The sequence below is a fragment of the Tamandua tetradactyla genome, chromosome 16 (assembly GCF_023851605.1).
Source record: "Tamandua tetradactyla isolate mTamTet1 chromosome 16, mTamTet1.pri, whole genome shotgun sequence".
Lineage (NCBI taxonomy): Eukaryota > Metazoa > Chordata > Mammalia > Pilosa > Myrmecophagidae > Tamandua > Tamandua tetradactyla.
Genome location: NC_135342.1, coordinates 3810426 through 3833361, shown reverse-complemented (window position 1 = coordinate 3833361; position 22936 = coordinate 3810426). Strand labels below are relative to the sequence as shown.

Genomic DNA, 22936 nt, shown 5'->3' with positions numbered 1-22936 from the left:
CATCCGCTTCTCTTTACTGGGTATGACCGTTAGACATCGACACAGCCAATCAATTTCTCATCAGAAATGATGGCCTAAAGAATGTCCAAATTGGTATTTCAAACAACATTGACAGCAGTGTGATGAGAAATTCAACTATACATCATGTGTCCTAAGCTCATCTTACTTTAGCCCTGAATGGGCTGTCATTATTGGGAGGTGAACATGGACAAAGCAAATCTTTTTGCTTTGTGTTTATCTTGGTGTTTGCAAACAATGTATTAACCAATAGGGAATGATACACTCAATTCAGATACTGGATTCTAGACACCAAGTTTGAGAAACAGGAAGGATTTCCTTGTCAGAACTATGCCCAGAACTGCCTTCTACTAGGACCTAGAATTATGCTTCTTGAGGATTTTCTCACATGCAGACATTGGAAATGTTTCAGTTTTCAACCTAAGTGATGGCAGCCATATCTTTACATACTAAAATGTCCCTTTCTGAGACATGGAGTCTGTTCTTTGCTTCTTAAAATCTAGGTCACAGTGATCAAGACATCCTAGGTATTTAAGAATCCAAATATTGCAGTTCTTCATTTTTACAGGACTTTGAAGTTATAGACCCAGGTAATTAGAATTGAGTTTACAGTATAACTTAGCTGCTGTAAGTTGCTTTTATGTTTTATATCAATTATATTAAAATAAAAATTCTATATGATGCCAAAAATCCATGCATACTTTATTCTAAAGGATATGGGGAACAAGAGAATGAAAATTATGGTAATGAACTGTTTATGTACATTTGAAAGTGATATTGAATTAGGTAGCTTAGATACATTTGAAAAACAAGATATTCAACTTAAAGGCTATTGGAGTAGCATTTACTAAAGACAAATCAAGTTTTGGGAAGACATATTTTTAGACCAGAAAACTGATAAACCTAAACTTTGACAGTCAAATTAGAAATAGGAAATTCAGGTGAATGTTAGATCTAGTAGATTTCAATACAATCTAAAGGCATTCTAGCATCACTTCCAAATCGGAAGTGTTGGAGGACTGTAGTTTCTTCAATCCAAGAACCTATCCTCCAATACATTCATTAATAAAATGTAGGATTTCCAAAGTGTTTAATATTCATTTCTTTGTCCTTCTAAATGTCTTTATGAAGTAGGATGGGAATTCTAAAGATAAGAGCATAGAAGACTTAGGCAAAAAGAAAATCTCAGACGAACACTGAATCACATTCCCCAATCATATTACAAGGACACTGTATGGGGTAGTCCTGAAATCACCATCCCAAGGCCATGCTGCGTGACTGTAGGACAGGATGTGCTGGAAGGAGAAACACCCACTGTGACCTATAAGAAGCCCTTGTGAGAGGATTACTCCAGTGCATTCCCCATCAGAAGGGCACATCCTTCATCTTGCACTCATTATCAATCCAAGGATCATGTAAAATGATCAGTTGGGGATTTTTCTCTTCAGAAGATGCCAGCAGCATCTGAGTTTCCTCATCAAAGGAAGACATGTCCAGCCTGGGAAAACAGATACAATTTCCTTTACCTCACACATGAATATGTGCCTCTTTACATCCCAGTGCCTACTTCTGTTTCATTCTAATTGAGTAGGGACTAGGAGAAGTATACTAAATTTGAAGAGAAAGCACAATTCTTTCCAATAGAATAGGACTACTCTGATTTATACGGTGTGATGACAGATCTATATAATGCATTTGTCAAGGAGTCAGGGTTTTAGTAAAAAAAAAAAAAGTTAGGTAAAAATGACAACTTCCATTAATTGGATGTTTATAAGCCAAGGTTCACTATCCACTGCTACCTATACATATCTTTGCTTTTGAAAAACTTAGGTACTGAATTGTGTTCTATTCTAAAACATAAAGAGTAGAGAGGTTAGTATGATGAATCCCATATACCCATCACAGCTTCAACAATTAATTCATAGTCAGCCTGTTCCATCTACACTCTCACCCACTTTTTGTGAGACAATTTAAATGCTAGGCATAATTTCACCAATACTTAAGACAAGAGACATTCTTGTCTATTCTTGCTGTTTCCAGTTCCTTCCATGTAACTGTCTCTAAACCAGCTTCATCAAAGATGGTTTCCATGGTCACCAATAATTTATCAAATCCTTTTGTAAATGCTGTCTTACCCAGTCAGCATGGGATATCATTAATTATACCTTATTCTTGGAAATATTTCCTTCCCTTAGCTTTTGGAACACTGTTCCTTCCTGGTTTTACTGCTCTCTCTCTGGTTGATGCTTCTTGTCTTACATGTTGTGTCTCTCTCTTAACTCTTTATGACCTCTAAATTTCAGGTCTGTGGCTCTTCTACTATCTCATCAGTCAAACCTTCCCCCACCCCAAAAGCTTCCACCTGCCTTGCCCCATTCTGTTCACCTAACCCAAGTACTTCTCAGCATCTCACACATCATTGTGAGATTGGTATATGTATTCTTGGTATACAAGAAGATGCATGAGGGCAGGGATGTGAAACGTTTTGTTCATAGCCACATCCTCAGCACGTCACTCAGGACTTGGCATACAGCATGTGTTCAAATATTCATTCTACAGATATTAAATATTTATACTCCAAAAGCAAATATGATGTTCAGAAAAAAATCAACTGCTACTCTTCAGTGGCTCCATTTCTGGGTTGAGACTCTGCTTCAGGCCTTCATGAACTCTCCCCAACTCTGAGCTGGGGCTGTGTTTTATGGTTGGTAAAAGTAGGAGATGGTGTTTATAAGAAAGCAGTGTTTCCCACCTGGGGATGATTTTGCCCATCAGGGGACATTTGACAATGTCTGGAGGCTCTACTGGCTTCTACTGGGTAGTGGCCAGGGATGCAGTTCAACATCCTACAATGCCCAGCATGGTCCCACTCCAAGGAGCTCTGCAGCTACATGTCAGTCACGCTGAAGCTGTGCAGAATGGTCACAGATGACTCATCCCCAGGGCAAACAGCATCCACTCACCCGAGCACCTGCAGGGAACAGTCTGGGTGGTTCAAGGCCTCACATAGCACCAGAGCCCCATCGTGGTCCAAGGGGATGGAGTGTAGACTCAGATGCCTCAGTGTTTTGCAGATGGTGAGAGCAGAGGCAAAGTCCTCACAACAGGCACTGGTGAGCCTGCACCTGTCCAGCCTGCAACAGGGAAGCACACCAGAGAAATGACCTTGGCTTTGGGCAGGCTGGAAAGACTATGGTTTGTGTCATATCCAAGACCCTGGGCAGGAGATTTTATTATTTAGGCCAATTGTTCTCAACCATGGTGACTGTTGCTCTGGGGGATACGTGGCAATGTCTGAAGGCACCTGTTTGTGTGTGGGGGGTGCTAGTGGCATCTCCTGGGTTGAGGCCAGGGATGCTGCTAAACTTCCTAGGATGCATAGAACAGCCCTCCACACTAACAACTGTCCAAACCCAAATGTCAACAGTGCTGAGGCTGAGGAACTACTGAGACAGCACTTTAAATATCAGTTGTCCCTGACAGACCTTGCTTATGAACCAGCTTCCCTTCAGCCCTATTAATCTTCCACCACTGTCTACTGGTAACCTAGGGAACCCTCCCCAGAAAGAAATCCAGTGGGTACTCACCCAAGATCCTCTAATTTACAGTTAGGATGCTTCAAAGCTTCGCACAACTGTTTGACACCATCATCTCGTATTTCATTATGCCCAAGTTTCAGGGTTTTTAGTTTTTCATTACTAATAAGAACAGAAGAAATGTCCCTACAGCAATCTGAAGTGAGGTAACAACCCACCAACCTAGGAGGGAAACACACACACACACACACACACACACACACACACACACACACACACTCATGAGATCCAATCTTAATGGCTTACCTTATTTCTATTTATTCATACAAAACAAGAAGCATCCAAATACTTCTGCGATGACAGTAAAGATTCAATTATTTCTCAGTTCACTCAGAATGGAAGTGAAAGTCTCACAAGACTCTAAAATCACTGCCCTTCCTCCCCCATTACCTAGTATTCTTCACCTCCTCACCCTGCTCCAGATTTTGGTCTCCCTGACATTCTGCCTTGCCTGGCGTGCCCTCATCAGATGGCCTCTGCCCCAGGACTTTTGGCTTGGGATGCTTCCTCCCAGGTATCAGCAGGACTATTCCCTTACCCCTTCAAACACCTGCACAAATGCCACCTTTTCAGTGAGGTCTACTCTGGTTATTTCATATGATATTGTGTCCTCCATCCTTCTCCTTCACCACAGCACCTGTCACCTTAAGAAGTATTTAGGTATATGTATATGTGTGTAAGGATGTGTGTCTATTTGTATTTATCAGTGATTCTCAAGCAGAGATGATTTTCCCCCACAGGGGACACTTTTGGTTGTCAGTCTGGGGTGGGGGGTTACTACTGGTATGTAGTTCGTAGAGACCAGGGATGCTGCTAAATGTCCTGTAATACACACAACAGCTCCCCAAACAACAAAGAATAATCTGGCTCCAAATGTCAATAGGGCCAAATTTAGGAAACTTGATATATGCACATGTACACACAGGCAGCATCCTACACACATGTATGCATGTATATGTGTATGCATATACACGCATATGATGCTCCATGGAATGGAAGTCCATGGGACATGGGTACTGGAGTGTTAAATTTGATAATTTATCTTACCCACTTGGAGTTTCTTATACCCAGTAGAAGGAATGAATCATCATGATACATCTCCTACTATCATTGATTGGGTGGTGGTTATGAGCCATTCATTGATCATAGCTCTTTATATGCATCATTCTATCTGGCTGCTTCAATTCTTTACTGTACTATAATTATTCTCACACTTGTGCAGGTTGCCCAGAGTCAGTCAATATAACTCAGGACTCTAGTTCATGTCTTTCAGGGTCAGAGATTCAACTCCATAGTGGCCTTCTGTAATATCTCTGTCCTAGCACACTCTTAATCAGGATGCAAGTCAATGAACCTACTGAACATGCCTAGAAAAATCATGTAGGGCAAACATTTGACCTCGTTTTCTTTAGCAGCCACAGTAGTCTTTCTCCTTCTTGCTTTATTCTCAGGATGCCAAATCTAAAAAGGAAACCCTGATAATAAAACAAACCAAGGCAGACATACCACAAATTCTGTATGTTACAGTTTGGGTGCTTCAAGCTTTCACATAGAGTCTTGATTCCATTATCTTCCAGGAAATTAGACCCCAGATCCAAAAAGGTCAGTGATGTGTTGCACAAAAGGAGTTGGGAGATGTAGTTACAGGAGTCGGAAGTAATACAACAGTGCATTAACCTGCAAAGACACACATACAGACACACAGTTGTCAGCCTGTTTAACCTCTATATAGCAATATTCTCATGACGCCCTATGAAGCAATGTCAAGTCGTTCCTTGTACCCTCCTATCCCAGATTCTTTCTCCCACCATTTTTTTTCACTTGATGAAATAAGAACATGATAACTTGGGGCTGCAGAAATCCAGAAGATGTATTATGGAATACCTTGTTCTAGACAGAGAAACAGAATCCCAGATTCTAGTTCTACCTCAGATCACAACTGCTGGATGTACATGGACAAATCCACCCATTCTTTTTAATATACTTACTGTTAATGAGACATATTGAACAACATCCTATTTTTTGTTTTTAAAAATATTACTTGACACTAATTTTATGAGTATAAAATAACTATAAAATGAATGCTTGCATACTTAAAAATTTGGAAAATAACAAGAAGTCTAAGATATGAGTCACAAACTGATGGCTAATGACTGAGTGTGTCCCTTGAATGAACATGGTTTAGCTGACATTGAATTTAACATATTATCAGTCAGTATTTAACCCAATGAAGATATTTTGCATATAACCCACAATCCAGCTACTGGCAAGAAGCCATACCTGGAACCTTGCCACACATTGCCATATGGTCAAATGAATAGCAGCCTTCCCCTTGGGCAGGCAGATACTGCCCCACCCAGCTCACTCACTCATTTCCTTCACCTGCCTGGCCCCTTTGGGGCATCTGAACAGGTGAGCCTTGGGAAGAAAGCACAAGTTCTCGATAAGCCAAATACTATTAGGTTTGGGTGGATTCCCTTCCAACTTTATTAATTTTTGAGATCAGACAATAGGCACCTAATTTGCATTTTTTCAATGAAATAAGCATTTTCCAATCTTTTGAAAATTTGTTAATACTTTATAGGTTGCATAATGTTCTTCTGTAGTTATGTCACTCCATAATTATATACTCCCTGAGTATCTCCACCTATTTGTATTTCCTGCCATTTTAAATTATAGTAGAGTTTCTACTTTGCATCAATTCTTTGAAGTACAAAGGATTACTTTCTGGTGAAATCTATGAATATAGATTTTCCCATTTAAGTTTCTCGGTATACCAGCCAGCTTATTTTGTAAAAGACAATACATCAGTACACTGATCCGAGTATAAAATGTGCTTATTTTACAGAATCCTGGGCTGGCAGAGTATATTTAAAATTATTGCATATATTTTGAATTGGTTATCGCTTTGTAGAATGTGTTTTGCATTTTTAGTTATTAGCAACCATCTTTCATGTTCAGTAGCCTTTTATTTTTATGGAATATTCAGATATAAAAAACATACTAAATGACATTTTTGAAAGAGCTCTTCATATATATAACACATTTTACATTAGCTTTACACTTTAATTCTATTTATCATAATATCTGGCAGTTACAAGTCAAATCTATTCAGCTTTCCATATGCCATTTCTTTTTTTACCTCTAAAGATATTTCATTCTAATTTTTAATAGTTAAGCCTTTTCCTCTTTCTATTTAATAGAATGCTTCATTAATGTTCCTGGACTTCATTTTACTATTGACATTCTTCTACTGTCTAATCATCTCAGTGATAATGTTTTAGTCCTCCTCCATTTTATGCCATTTTGTGTGCCATATTTATATATGTATGTTTATATATAAACACAATATATATTACATATATAACAACTTTCACTTGTGTATGTGTACATGCCTAGATACATGTACTTATATACACAAATATGCACATATACATGCATTTATGTGCATACACAAACACAAACTGTGTTTCTGACCTGCACATTCTCTTCCAGACTTGGGTGTGCTTTTACTGTCCCCAACTTTAAAAGCACTGCAGCACTCTGCTTGCATTAACACTACGTTTCTGGTGTGGTTTTGCTGGGTACACAGAGAATCCACTATGCTACTGCACCAGCCAACGCCCCCAGCAAAGGAAGACGGTTGCTTCACATATTAGCAACAAGTAAGAAGCAGAAACACTGCCCAGAATAGCCTAGAAAATATAAAGTCTCCTACCTGGAAGGAATCAAAGAAATTCCTTTTTTTTTTATTACTTATGTTCTGCTCCATTTCTGCCACTCTTAGCACCCAGTATACCTCTAAGGGTTTCACCTTTCTTTCTGACAATGAAGATTTATTGAGTTCCAATTAGGTATGAAATATCTAAGGGCCAGTCTTACATCTTCTGAGCTCAACTTCATGGTACCTCTCTGGAACAAATGTTTATATTAGCTCCATTTTACTGAGAAGGCAACTGAGCATGACTCAGATTCTGAGCTTTCAAACCCCATTTCTGCTGCCAGCCACAGTGAGCATTTGACTGCTTCGGTAACGGATGGGTTAGTGGGCACACTTCTGCATTCTCCTGCATGGGGCTTATTCCCTGCACCAACTTACGCAAGTGAATCCAGCACACAGTTTGGCTGCTTCAATGCATCGCACAGTAACATCACTCCTTCGTTCATCAGGGGATTTTCTAACAGGGAGAGATGCTTCAGCTTGTTGTTGCAGAGGAGAGCAGAGGCGATTTCTTCACAAGCGTCACTCGTGATGTCACATTTTTTCAATCTACATGTGAGATACATGCCATGGGGTGTGACTGGAGGATTTACATAGCTTTTTGCAAGAGCATCCCAGAACCAAACAGATACTGCTGCCCCGACGTGCACCCTCCCATCCATTCTCTTCATACCAGTCTTCTCTAAAACACACATGTAATTGCGTGACTCTCCTCATTACTCACTTATTCCTTTCCACTGCAGTTAGGAAAAGTCTAAGCAGGAGGTTCTCGACTGGGGGAGAATCTACCTCCTCTCCCCTTCCTTAGGGTGACTTCTACAATGCGTGGAGACCTTTTTTGGTTCTTAGAGCTCAATGAGGTGTGAAATCAGCATCTACTGGGCAGACGCGAGGGAAGCGGCTCATCACCCTAGAATGCACAGGACAGATCCTCACAGCAAACGACTACCTGGCCCCAATTTCTCAACAGTGCCATCTGTGAGAAAACCAGGTCTTTAATGTGACTTTTTAATGTGGCTTAAAAATAACAGTTGGTCAGGCCCCTGCTTCTTTCTTCCAATCATTCTCAGCATTCCCTTCCATTTACCCTAGTTACAGAGCGGCCTTCTAATTCCTCTTCTTCAATCTATTCAAAGGTCAGTGCACATGAAACTGTTGACATATGTAATCCTCTTAAAGCAGATATGAAGAAAAACATTTTCAGAACATGAAATAGAAAGGAATGAAAGCATGGTATTTGATTATTTGATGAATAGAGAGAGTAAAGCTCAAATCTAAGAAAGAACACTTGCTAAATGCAAATGGGTTAATTTCCCCCCACATCTCAGAAACAAATCAAGTTGTGTGAACGAGGTTTTGTAGAAAGTCTATACAATGAATAAACAGGTCCCAGACCCCCTCTTCCACACTGGATCCTTGGAACCACCTATATCTAATTCCCAGCAGAGATGGGAGCCTTGTCCTATAGATGCATCCACTGGGAGTGCTTCCAACTTGGGCGCCCCAGGAGCCACTGAGGGCAGAAGTGAGGCCAAGAATGAAAGAGAAACCAGCAAAGCATTTGACAATCCCACAGACTGGCATGACAAACTAGAAATTTGAGGGGCCACAAACACATGGCTTATTTTTCACAGGGATGTTTTGAGATCTAGGACTATGCAGGTGACTGCAGCTAGGCCAACAGATTTTAAATAATGGAGTAAATCTCAGAATCACATAGTGCTCAGGAGTCTTGCTGAGGATGGAGACGGCTCCTCAAACACCTGGCTTGTCTCTTTCTCAAGACATTTCCCAACATTGAAGTTGCATGGGAAAAGAGGCTTAAGAAAAAAGATATAAACCTCTGAAACCAAAATAATCTCTAGTCTCACTGGTCTAAGGAGACACATCCCCACCATACGCTCAGTTGAAAGTGCAGTTGGACTACATTAAGGAACAGGAGGTGAACTGATTCTCATTAAACTGCAACTCGGTCCCAACCATCTGCAATCATCGATTCAACTGAGGGATAAACATCCTACCTTTTTTTTTGCCTGAAAGGTGGAAGTAGGAAACTTTTTGGTGGAAGATATCATTTAGAATCTCAATGATTTTTATATAAAAGTGTTCTCAATACAGTCAAAAGATGTAGACAAAAGATATTCCAATAATGAAGAGAAAATACAAATATTTGTAGACAGAAGGATGGTTCATATACTCAGGTTAACAGAAATATTAAACTGATAAGTGTTCTAAACAAGTATTCTTTCTTAGATTTGAGCTTTACTCTCTCTGCTCATCAAAATAGAATAAAATAAAGATGCAGAATCAGGAAATTTGAATTTAAAAGAAGAAATAAATGGACATTCTATAATTGAAAAATGCAATTTCTGAAATTAAGAGCTTATTGGATTGTTCAGTAGCAGAGTGGACACAAAAGACAAGATTAGTAAATATAAAGATAGAGCAATAGCAACTTGCAAGGTTGAAACACGAGAAGATTGAATAAATAGGTACATAAGAGACATACTGGACACAATCAAGATATCTAATAAATAAATAATTGGAGTTCCAGGAGGAAATTAGAGAGAAAATATGGCAGAAGTGATATCTTAAGGGACATCACAGGAACCTAAGCAAGGCATTACTCCACAAATTTAGGAAGTTCAGTGAATTTTAAGTAGGATAATTACAAAGAAGCACAAAACCTATATATAATAAAAAACAAAAACCCACACATACACAGTGGTCAACTAACTATTATCATTTGATTGAAGAAAAAGTGGTCTTTTCAACAAAGGGTTTTATGTCAACTGGAAATCCATCAGTGAAAATGACCCCTACTTAACAACTACAAAAAAATTCATTCAGAATTTATCATAGCACCAATTTTGCATGAAAAGATAATGGTTTTAGAAAACCATGTCCATTATCATTTTGACTCTGTGTAGGAAACAATTTCTTCAATGGACCAAAAGATGGATAAATTTGATTTAGATGAAGAGATATTCTTCATCCAAAGGCAGCTGTAAGAGTGTGAAAAAGCTCTTCATTTATAGGGAGAAGATATTTTCAATCCATATATTTGACAAGTTATTTATTCCATAATATAGAAAGAACACAAAGTCAATTAAAAATACACATAACCCAACAAAATAATGGACAAAATACTTAAGCAGTTACATTACAACAGGATGCGTAAGAAACATCTGAAAAGATGCTTAAATTGTTGGTCATTGGAGAACTGCAAATTGAATCCACTGTTAGATATTGTGCCTCAGACAGAGTAGCTATCATTTAAAAGTAAGCCAACAATAAAAAGTGTTGACAAGGATGTGGAGCAAATACAATGCTTGTGCATTTCATAGGAGTAGAAATTGGCACAGCCTACTGTGAAACTGTTTTGTAGTATCTGCTAAAGCTACATTCCCTATAACCCAGAAATTCCACTTCTGCTATATGCCCCCAATAAATGTTTGTTTATGCTACTACCTAACTTAAACCTGTCAATGGCTTCCTGTTTCTCTTTGAATGTTATTTGAATTCTTTACAGAAATCTATGATGCGCTGTATAACCCAGCCTATGCCTGCCTCTCTCATGTAATCTCCTACCTACTTCTTATCTACTGATGTTCTTAAGATGCCAGTATAATCATTGTTTCATAGCTTTTTTCACTTCTCTCCTTCAACTGAAATATACAGATTTAGAATTAAGTTTGAGAAATAGTAAGTAACAGAGAGAAGTAAAATCTCACAAGCAGTCTCATGAAATTATCTTAAAGAGTTTTCAGCATTGCATTAATTAAACAGAATAAATTTCTTAGTTTTGATAACATGATAGACCTGTAAGATGTTACCATTGGTGGAAGCTGAGTGATTTGTACAACGACCTCTCTGTATTGTTTCTGTAATTCCTACTGAGCCTATATTTATTTACAAATAAAAGTTTAGAAACAGAGTAGAACAGTTGACTTTACAAAACAGATGTTGGTCAGAAAGATATGAGGACATTTGTGAAATAAGGCAATGGTATGCACTTAGACGACTGTGCAGGGCCACTGTACATTACTACATAGTTTGTGCCTGATACAAGGGTCCCCAGCCCAGGGCCGATATAGGCAGATATCTAGTCCACTCTGTGAGCCAAGATGATTCCCCCCACCTACCCGAGGATGAGAATCATTTGGATTTGCCTTACAGCACCCCATGTATCAGCACAATCGACATTCTAGATCAGATAACTCTTTGTCGTGGGATTGTTGAGTACATTGTGGGATGTTTAGCAGCATCCCTGCCCTTCACCTACCAGATTTCAGTCATAGCAATAAAAATAAAGTCTCCAAACATTGACTTCCCCTAGATGGGTAAATTGTCCCCCATTAAGAACTACTGGACTAGAGAAACTGGTTTTCATGACTTCCCACCCCTAACATCAAACCGAAGTCAGTGAGAGGGAAAATTTTTCCAGCTATGAATAGATTTTACAATTGACTTCTGGTTGCCCACACCTGTTACCCAACTCTTAAGTTAACACATAATGCATAAAATTCTGTAAAATAATAGAACAATGAAATGGAACAAAATACTTAGTACTTTTGTAAGTTCCCACCACTTAGAGAGAGCTGAAGCAGAAGAAAATAATTGTCATAACATGGCTTGAATGATAAAGATCTATAGCAAGTCTGTATGTTAAAATAATTCTTAGGCATGGAATCTGCTCTTTCTCCTGAAGCTTCATCTTGTTAAGTGAAATTAACCAAGTTTATGTGAATCTTCTAGTCTTACTTGCAATCGCATATCATAAGGAGACACTCATCTAGGAGACAGAAGAGCAGATTTTCTTGACGGGGTTAATGAGTTGGTTTTGTTTATTGCTACTTCTCTTTTGTCCTCAATTACTTCTCTTTGTCCTTTCTATGGAAAAATGCATGGAGCTGGCAGAGAAATGATCTCATCACACCACCCAGACAATTTAAGAGGAAGAAATGACTCAGTAAGTCACTTTCACTCTTACACTGGCTTCAGTGCTGTAATCTACCAGATGAAAGACCACAGATGATTAGTATACTTTCTAGTTTTATGTTTTTGTGCCAGGAAAAAAATGGAGTTCTAGATGTAGCATATTTGTAGAAGAAAGAACTGAGAAGCATCAGGTTAAGCTGTCAACACTAAGTAAAGTGAACACTTGCTCTTTAGGATTCATCTTCACCTTACTGGGAGGTCTGGAGAAACAGATTGAAATGTTGAAAAACATAAGCTACAAAGGCTGTTTCCCTCACCTCTGAGGAAGTAAACAGGAATATTCAAATGGCAAAGTCCACATTGGAAAAAAAAAAAACCTTCATCCAGGATAACCCAAGACTTACATCAACTGTTCTATGTTGCACATGGGGTTTTTCAGTGTCTCACACAGCTGCCTGACTGCAACATAGGAGAGGTTTGTGCCCTGCAGGATCAGGTGTTTCAGGTGAGCGTTATGAAGAATGGCCTTAAAGAAGTGTGGACCATTTCCAAGGTTAGAAACAAAATGAATCCTGTAGAAAATAAGGAAATTTGGAGAGTCATGTAATAAAGCCTAAGCACAAAGCAAGAGCAGATCTTAGACACTTCTTCCTGCCTGCCATATTTAACCTCACAACACTCTTTTTAGGTATCTGGTTGCCCCCACCCATAAATGATTTCTCTCTGTGTTCCTCAGACACCAAAGACTGTCACTGAAGCTGCGGGGATCTATTACCTAAAAAAAAATACAGATTGAGGCTAAAGAGTATATGTGTGAGTGTGGGGGCTGCTTACCTTGAGGGGGGTAAAGAAGACATTTGAAAGAGCTTGCCAAGTGAAAGACTAGGTGAAGACCACCCAGAAATGAGAACAGCTACAACAAAGATGCCTGGTCAAGGGATTGAAAGAAGATTACGAACCTTGGGTCACAGTGTACAACGGGGGAAGCCAGAGAGTAGGAAGGGACCAGATCCAATAGGACAATAAGTAATAGCTTTAACACCTAAAGTTCTTAGCTCAGGGCCCAGTAAGTAACATTAGGTTCACTTTAAGTGACAGAGACAATATGGCGGTGGTATGTTTTGCCATTTATCCCCCCCAAATGTCTAGCAATATACCTTATACCTGAGGAATGTTTATCCTTATTTTTCCTCTTCCGTACAAGGGGAAAGACCTAGAAGCCTGGGTTCATCTCCTCACTTTCAATTCTAATGCCTTTTAAGCTTGGAGTTTAATTTGATGGTGAGAATATTAGGATATATACCAATCTATTCATGATTTCCTTGGGTTACAACTCTAAAATAACCCAATAAATACATCCACTGCTCTGAATATCTACTTCTATTCTTGTCCCAGACCCCATCATCACTCATCTGGAATGATTACTTCTACAGCCTCCGTTGGCTCATTGGCTTCTTTTTTGCCTTCTTTCAATACATTTTTCCCATATGGAAGCCTGAGCTATTTTTAAAAATTAATTATGCCTTGAAAAAAGTAAAATAAAAATTTAAAATAAATTATATGTCTTAAAAGCCTTTCCATGATTTCCCATCACACGTTAAAAAAACCTCTCCCATGACATTTCAAGCTAATAGAATTCAATTTAACCTGAAGGCTATAAGCTGGTGGAGGTTGAAAAGAATAGCACAGCCAAGGAAAAGCAAAATGATCAGTTGATAACCATATGCTACTCTATACTTCTGAGGCCTCATTTATAAAAAATGATAATTTTTATGGGGATGAATGAAAATGAAGAAATAATGCACTAAGCAAACAACTTAGTGCTAAAGAAGTGTTTTATAAATGCTGCCATTCTCTATACTTATTCTCATTATTTTCTCCTATGATTTTAAGGCTATTTTCCCATCTGCCCTTAGTACTCTTCATTCTTCTTTACCTGGGAATATATTCTTGGGACATTAACATCCAAGAAAATGTCTCTTATTACCAGGACTGCTCCCTCTTTGGTTCTCCAAACAAAATTTATTTTATATCACTACTTAACACATTGGATTTCTGTTTTATGCTCATGCACTGGCTTTCTCCAAAAAAAAAAAGAAAGCCAACGTAGAGGGGAAAAAACTGCTATTTCCAAGGGATTAGAAAACAGGTTAATATCCAACTTACTCGAGCCTTTGGAGTTTACTCATGGGCTGTGCCAGTGCTTTACAAAAAATCGTCAGGGAGGCATCATCTAGGCTACAGCTGTCCAATTGCAAATCTTGCAGGTTCTTGTTGGTGCTGAACACTGAACAAAGTTTCTGCCATGAGAGGAGACTCTCTTGACTACAAGAGAATGAAGAATGATTCTTAAGTGGACAGATTCCATTTAAGACATGCTCACAAAAAACAGAATAACATCCCCAAATCTCTCAAAGCTGCTGAACACTCAGGCCTAAGCAGGGAGAAATTCATCCAGGTAAACGGACTCAACATGGCATCAAGTTAAGAAAGCAGACAGTGGGGCCAGAGTAGCTGGAATGAAATCATGGTTGAATCACTTATTAGTTATGACTTTGGGCAAGCTATTCAACTTTATTATACCTCCATTTCCCCCTTTTTAGGGGAGGTTATTTGATGTTCTGTGATTAAGTGTTATTTGGTCATCCGTCAGTGACTGTGAATCTGAATCCAAAAGGTATTATCCTGAAAGGTGGTATGCATTTGAGAGCTAAAGCATGAGCTGATAATCTGAATCTGATGGCTATGGAATAAAAAGCACAACCATGAAAACAATAAAAGTACTTGCTTTTCAACCTCATGTTGTCCCTATGAAGTAATTAGAACTTCTACCCCTCTGAATGCAGTGGAAAACCTCTGAGAAATTAAGTCAATGCTCATGGTCACACAGTTAGTAACAAATTCCAGCTCCAGAACTCAAAACAAAGTCTCTCTTGCTACAAAAGCCATACTCTTAATCACAAAAGCATAAGGATCCATGAAATACTCATGGGACAGGAGCAAACTACAAGTATGGTTGGGGAGCAGATGATTGTTAGATGGACTCACCTTGAGGTGAATTCAAAGTCATCTGAAAAGACGTTTTCTACACACAGCCTAAACTTCTGCAAATTATGGCACTGCTCCAGGCAAAATGAAGATATCATCAATTCCTCCATATTAGTTATATGAATGTTAACTTCTTCAAAGAAATCCATTACTTGTGCTATAAATTCTTTATCCTGAGTTTCAAATATATCAATAAACAATTCCTGGAAATCTACCTCTCTCTTCTGGTGTCCACATTGACTTAAAGTTTTTAAGAATTGGGTTATTTCCTGCCTTATATCTCTTAACAGTCGAAAACCAAAGCTTGTCTCCAGAATTTTGGTTACTTTTTCTGTTGAAAACCCGAACACGAATAGCCCCATTTGAGACAAGTGATCTTGTGCTTGACACACTCCTGCTGCTACAAGCTGGGTCACACTCCCAATGGCTGGGTTAGGGTTGTCTTTGGGTTGCTGCAGCAAATAGAACATGGCAGCACAAAACTCTTGGATACGGACATGGATGAAAGTGAAACAATCACCACTTCTTAGAAGGAGGCTCATGCCCACCCACATCAAAACATCAGATTCAGATACCCCATTTCTCCTGAGATCCCCATGGCAAAACACAAATGTCTGAGTCCAAATTCCTTCGGCAGCCAAAGAACACAGGCCTTTTAGCCGGGTTCTGTTTTGCTTAGGTGAACACGTTTCACTTCTTGGTTTGAATATGTCTATAAAAAAGGATGCATACAAACAGGTGATGTTACGCCAGGCAATATTTAAGTCTTCTCCCCTCTCTAGCTGAAATTTCAGACAAGTACAGACCAACCAACATAGAAAGGGATTTTGGCACATGGAGACTAGGGGTCTGTGGTGTCTCACAAAACTAAGGACTTTCAAAACATTCTTCTTCTCACAGAAGAAGTGGGTGAAATACAGCTCCATTTCATGCTCAGAAAGTCCTAGCAGATAGATGTATTTGGGATGCTCTAGCAAGAAATGATTTTTTTTCATACCCACAGCTCCTAATGCGATAAGCAGAGAGGACTCTGGAAGGAGTTTTTTCTGCAACAAACTGCTCAGGATAATGGGGATTGGCTGCTTCTGTGTCCACTCATGGCACAAGTTAGTCTTAAGTTCCAAATCAAATTTCAATTCCTCAAGGCCATCAATGATGAACAGAATTTTCTGTGGTTGGGAAAAAATGTCTTCAATTGGCTCTGCAGACTCAGGCCAGTCCCCGGAGATGAGCTCCACCAAGCTTGCTTCTTTAATATTGTTCATTTCATGGGCAGTGAGAAAGAAAACAAATGTGAATCTGTCTTTACAGAAGTTTCCCTCTGCCCATTCCAACATTATTCTTCTCAAAAGGGTCGTTTTTCCAATTCCTTGAGGACCATGCAAGACCACAGTACGTGAACACTCTCTAAACTCCTCAGCAGTATATGCGTTATTCACTCCTTCATAGTCGTTGTTTGTGACCTCTTTGTAGAGCCTCTCAGGGACCTGAAGACAAGTTTCCTTTGTCCAGACAAGATGGAACTTTTCCTTCATGTGTTTTCTGTATGGGTTTATCTCTGAGTCAATGAGGACAGAACATAAGACAGTTAAAAAATGCATGCATCTTTTTATACGTCTCAGAATGACTCCTCCAAATTTACTTGAATGTGTGCATGGGGAATTAGGCTGATTAGTTTTATTAGAATCATAATCTGTCGAAAATTACAGCCTTGGAAACACATGATCAAAAGTGGAAGCCTACCACCACAGAGTTACAGGCAACACAAAGTGTACCTACTAGAGAATCGTATTCCACACTGGAATGAGGCAGTGGTATCTCCTGAGTAGAGAATCCATCAGGACTGCCCTTTAATGAGTGTCTGCCAGGAGTCAGAGCTGAAAATGGTTCTAATGATACTACAACTTTCATTGGCTCAGTGAGAATTAAGATTCATTCTACTTCCACTCTACAAAGAGTGTTGGGAGAGCCTGAGTTACTTGATTTAAATTAACAAATAAGGATTAGGGCCAGGGGTCCATCTCTTTTGATTGATTTGAAAGCATAGGGTCTAGGTTATTTTTATTATTCCATGTTGACCAGAGTTGAATTTCAGAAATGCCCTCAGGGCAACAAAATTAGGGGTGGTTAAAAATATATATATATATATATATATATATTCCTTGATATTCTTATGCCTTCCCACCTCTGCCAGGGCACAGTTTGTCCTGATGTCAAAGTTATATTTTTAAATACATTTCTAACTTTCCTTGCAGCTAGGAGTAACCATTTGACTGAGTTTTAGCCAATGGATTGTGAGCAAATGAGAAATGTATCACTTTCAGGCCTGACTGCTAAAATTCTCCTGAGCATGACCCCCATATTGCTTTCCCTGACACCAGCTTGATGCAGATGAGCTCAGCAACCAGAACAGTCACACGCTAAAAAATGGGACATAAAAAACAGATAAAGGGGCCAGATTTCATGCTTTTGGAGATAAATTGCCCACTGAGGATAACTGTTGTAAAAATTCATGTGCTCTAAACTATACATCTATCTTGTTCACTTGATTATGGCCAATTTAACAGTAACTGAGTGTTTCTAGCAAAACATCGGGGCTTTGCCCAACTATCAAAGACTGTTTGAGCTGACAAAATTCTACTCTACCCTCTATTCACAGCTACTTACGCCTTCCTTATAAGAGGGAAATGAAGGTCTTATGCCTCTCCTTTATTCTTCCATGGTTGGTCATGCATGCTGCTTAGGTAAAAACAACATTGTTGTCTCTCTCAGGATAGTGATTGTTAAGAGAAGAAAGAGAAAGAAACTCCCAAGGGACCCTGTAATTGCACACATGGACACTAGCAACAGTAAAAAAACAGCATGGTACTGGCACAAGGACAGACATATAGACCAAAGAAATTGAATTGATAGCTCAGAAATCAATCTCTGCACTTATGGGCAACTGATACTTGGCAAGGTGGCAAAGTCCACTCAGTTGGGAAAGAATAGTCTTTTTTAACAAGATGGTGCTAGAGAAACTGGGTCTTTATTGCAAAAAAAGAAGAAGAAGAAAGAAAAGGAAAACCCTACCTCACACCATATACAAAAATCAACTCAGAAAGGGCCAAAGACCTTAAGATCTAGAACAATCCATCTCCTAAAAGAAAATGTAGGGAAGCATCTTCAGGACCTTGTGTTAGGCAGTGATTTCTTAGACTTTACACCCAACACACAGGAAAACATAATAAATGGGCCCTAATGAAAATTTTTAAAAAAATTTGCTCTTCTAGGAACTTTACCACAAAAGTAAAATGACAACCTACACAATGCAAGAATATATTTGGAAACCAGACATCTGATACAGGATTAATATCCAGAATATTCAAGAAATCCTTCAACTTAACAACAGAAAACAGCCCAATTTAAAAATGAGCAAAATACTTCACAAATATTTCTCCAGAGATGATATACAAATGGCCACAAAGCCATGAAAACATGAAAAAATGATCAAGCTCATTAGCCAACAGGGACATGCAAATCAAAACCACAATGAGCTACCATTTCACACCCATTAGAATGGCTCCTATTTAAAAAAAAAAAAGGAAAATCTGGGGGCCCAGTTGGTTCAGGTGGCAGAATGCTCACCTTCCATGTGGGGGAACAGATTCAATTTCAGGACCATGCAAAACACACACACACACACACACCCAAATAAAAGGAAAAGAACAAATGTTGGAGAAGATGTGGAGAAATAGGAACACTCATTCATTGCTGGTGGCAATGTAAAATGGTGCAGTCACTGTGGAAGACAGTTGGTCAGTTAATCAGAAAGCTAAGTATGGAACTATCATGTGACCTGGAAATCCCACTACTAGGTATATACCCAAAGGAACTGAAAGCAGGGACTTGAACAGATATTTGCGCACCAATGTTAATAGTGGTATCATTCACAACTGTCAAAGGATGGAAGCCACCCAAGTGCCCATCACCAGATGAATGGATAAATGTAGTATATTCATGCAATAGAATATTATTCAGCCATTAAAAGGCATGAAGTCCTGATATATGTGACACCATGGATGAATCTTGAAGACATGCTGAGTGAAATAAGCCAGACACAAAAGACAAATATTTCATGATCTCACTGATATGAGATAATTAGAACAAGCAAACTCATACAGTTATAATCTAGAATATAGGCTACCAGGGGATGGAGTGGGAAGTAGGAATTAAGGCTCAAAATGCACAGCATTTCTATTTGGGATGAAAGAAATGTTTAGGTAATGAATCATGGTGATGGTAGCACATTGTGAGTGTACTTAACAACACTAAGTTATACATTTGAATGTGGTTAAAAGGGGACATTTTAGGTTGATACGTGTTATGAGAATATTAATTTTGAAAAATCCATGGAACTCACAACACAAACAATGAACCCCAAGTTAAATCACAGAGTATAGTTTATAGTACAATTGTAAAAATGTGCTTTCATTAATTGTAACAAATGCACCAGAACAATGCAAGATGCTAATAGTGGGGTGGCATATGGGAATCCAGTATTTTATGCATGACTTTTCTGATTAAAAAACCAAAACAAAAAAACGACAAACAAAACAGAAAAATGGGATTAAAAATCCGTGAAACTACACGACACTGCAGACCTTAAGTAAAACTATGAACTTAAATAGTGTGATAAAAATGTGTTATCATCAAGTATAACAAAGTTCCTTACCCGTGCAAAGTGTGGGTGATGGAGTAATAATGGGAATCCTGTATTTTATGTATGATTTTTCTGCCAAACCCATAACTTTTCTAATAAAAAAAACAACCAACATAAAAAAAGATTAAAAAGTAAGAAAAAAAGGGATTTCAAAAGTCCATGGAGCTTCACTACACAAGCAGTGAGCCCTAAGTAAAATCATGGACTTTAATTAACAGTACAATTACAAAAAGGTGCTTCCATCAATTGTAACAAAAATACCAAAACAATGCATGATGGTAATAGGGTGTATATGGGAATCCCGTATATTATGCATGATTTTTCTGTAAACTCAACTTTTCTATTAAAAAACAAAAAATACTGACAAAAATAGTAACAAATAAGGGATTAAAAATCCATGGAACTACACTATAAGAAATACTGAACCCTAAGTAAAGGCATGACTTTAATAATACAATTTAATAATACAATTATGAAAATGTGCTATCATCAATTGTAGCAAATGTTCCACACCAGTGCAAGATGTTGGTGATAGCGTGGTATATGGGAATCCTGTATTTTAAGCATGATTGTTCTGTAAACCCATGACTTCTTTAATTTAAAAAAGGATTAAGGGCACTATACAAAAGTACTATACTAGATAACTAGACTGAAAATATAAACCTTCCTAAACTCATTTAACAATTTTAAAGCAAAGAGGACACATCAAAAATAGAGAAAGGAACAGTAAATGTAAGTAAGGCACACAGTAATTTCATCTTAAGATGACAGAATTGAAACCAAATGTCATCTAGAAATTGTGAATGGATTGATCTATTGAGTGAAAAATCCTTTCAAGTTGGCTTAAAGCAAAACCTAACTCTATGCTTCTTTAGAAACACATTTAAAATATAGGATTCAAAAACTGCTAAAAATAAGGGGATGGATAAAGATTTATCAGAAAAATGGCAATGATAGGAAAGCAAAGGCTGTAATCTTAATAACGAAGTAGACTCCTAGCAAAAAACATTAGATGAGACAAAAAGAACACCTCAAAATGTTAAAACCTCATTTCATGAAGATATAGCAATTATGAATATTTATGAAGCAAATAACACAGCAGCTACAAAAGATACACTGAGAAATATTATACATACTTATATTGACTAACAACATATTCAGTAGACAAAACATATCTTAACAACAAAATCTTTAAAAAGATCTCTTGGTTATATGTGGATCACAACATCCTGACAATGTATATTCTTCTCAAGTACACATGGAATGTTCAAAAAGTGTTTCCTATATTATAACCCAAAGGGAACACCCAAGAGTTTCATAAAGTAGTAATATTACAAACAGCCCTCTCTGATCACAGGGCAATAAAACTGTATCGTTTGTCCTTTGCCTTTGCTTAATGACTTAACATTAACAAAATATCCATGTCAGCTATGCAGGGCTTCGTTTCTGCCTCAGCCATTCTGTAGGATTTGATCCATCTGATGGGAACCCATCCTAACTATTCTTCCTGATATCATTCACTCTAGTTTTTCCCTTTCCCATCCTGCATACTGAACTGAAGTCAACCTATGTTCTAAGGGTATGAAATCAGAGGTTGAGCAGGTAATCTTTCCTTCAACATTTTACTCTTCACACATGTAAGCAGAGTGGTCACCTGACTTCAGCTAGCAGTTCCCGTCACATGATCTCCAGCAGCAACCAGCCACAAAGGGCAGAGCTAACAAGAGCCAATTCTGCAGTAAATTCTGTGTAAATGCGTAAATGGAAAATGTTTCCATTCTGTGAGGTTTTGGATTAGAAATCTAAAGGAAATAAAACCTCATCCTCCATCAGCCAGTGCTTTCCAGCCACAGCACACACTCCGTTGATAGAGGGTGTACTTACACATTCAACAATTGTATCATCTTCATTATTAGGGTTCGTGGCAAATGAACCTCCCCCAATAATTCCCTTTCCCCAAATTCCACACTCACTTCTAATCTCTTCCTGAGCCTTCAGCCAGAGGTCTCTTCGATCCATCTGAAGAAATATGCTCAATGTTACCTCCCATGCCTTTTGTCCTGGGTAATGCTTGTCTAACAGCTTTGCTAGGTCTTCTCTTGAGGCCTTCTTTAGCTCACTCCAGGGAATTGGCTTGAATTCAGACTTCACAGGTTGTTGCTTGAGCAGCTCCTTAAATTTCCAGAACTCTTCCCTTTTGAGCTCCTCCAGGTACCACAACAAGCCAAAATCAGAAAAAAAAGATTCAGCCATTGTGCTCCAGGGTCCTGAGCTCACCTGTCTCCAGAAGAAAATCTACAGAAACAAGAAAAAGGTGGGATCTGGGGTAGGGGTGGGGGGAAATTAAGTTATTAGAATGTTAAATCTCAGTAAAGTATTAATATTATATATTTAATGCCAAAAATAGTGCTAATCATCTTCATCTGGGTACAAAGTGCCATCTTTTTCCAATTTTCCATAATAATGCATTGGAAAAGGAGAAAACATGAATTAGGTGTTAGCAACTAAAACATAGTTAATGCTAATCAAGACGTCAAGGAGAATTGTAACTCCCTAAAACTCTAATAAAGCTTTGGTATTTATTAGTGGGGTCAGGTAAGTTACTTCTACCCTTGTCCCCTCAACTATATATCGCTGCAGATCTTGAGGCCACTTCTGGGGGAGTAGAACATTGACTTTGCATCATTTGGGAAGCTTCCAAGTTCAAAAGCTCATGTCACACTCAACTTCTTTGAGGGAGGACAACTTCTGGTCTAAGTTGACTACCTAGCGAAGACATTTTGGTGTTCATAAAAAACATAGAAATAAATGTTCAGTACAGGAAAATTTGGATGAATCCCTGAAATACATATTACAAAGACTTGCAACTGAAAAGAAGTCCAAATTTCAAAACAAAAGCAGGAGACAGTC

General features: G+C 38.4%; 1 protein-coding gene across 1 annotated transcript; it reads right to left on the bottom strand.

The window, feature by feature from the left end:
* Positions 1-706: 706 nt before the first annotated feature.
* Positions 707-22317, bottom strand: NLRP9 (NLR family pyrin domain containing 9). Its single transcript, XM_077130679.1, has 9 exons — positions 22000-22317; positions 15325-16882; positions 14443-14601; positions 12681-12848; positions 7714-7884; positions 5121-5291; positions 3606-3776; positions 2982-3152; positions 707-1516 (listed from the first exon to the last, which is right to left on the bottom strand). Exons 1-9 carry the CDS (start codon positions 22277-22279, stop codon positions 1384-1386), a joined length of 2982 nt encoding a protein of 993 aa, XP_076986794.1. The 5' UTR covers positions 22280-22317; the 3' UTR covers positions 707-1383.
* Between the last annotated feature and the right edge of the window lie 619 nt (positions 22318-22936).

What these genes read in the sequence shown, in the direction of transcription:
- NLRP9 (XM_077130679.1), bottom strand. Translation starts at nt 22,279, where the DNA reads ATGGCTGAATCTTTTTTTTCTGATTTTGGCTTGTTGTGGTACCTGGAG. An exon ending in GACTTTGAATTCACCTCAAG is followed by an intron (nt 14,602 to 15,324) that starts GTGAGTCCATCT and finishes ATTCTCTTGTAG; the next exon opens with TCAAGAGAGTCTCCTCTCAT. An exon ending in TGTAAATTAGAGGATCTTGG is followed by an intron (nt 3,153 to 3,605) that starts GTGAGTACCCAC and finishes TCCCTGTTGCAG; the next exon opens with GCTGGACAGGTGCAGGCTCA.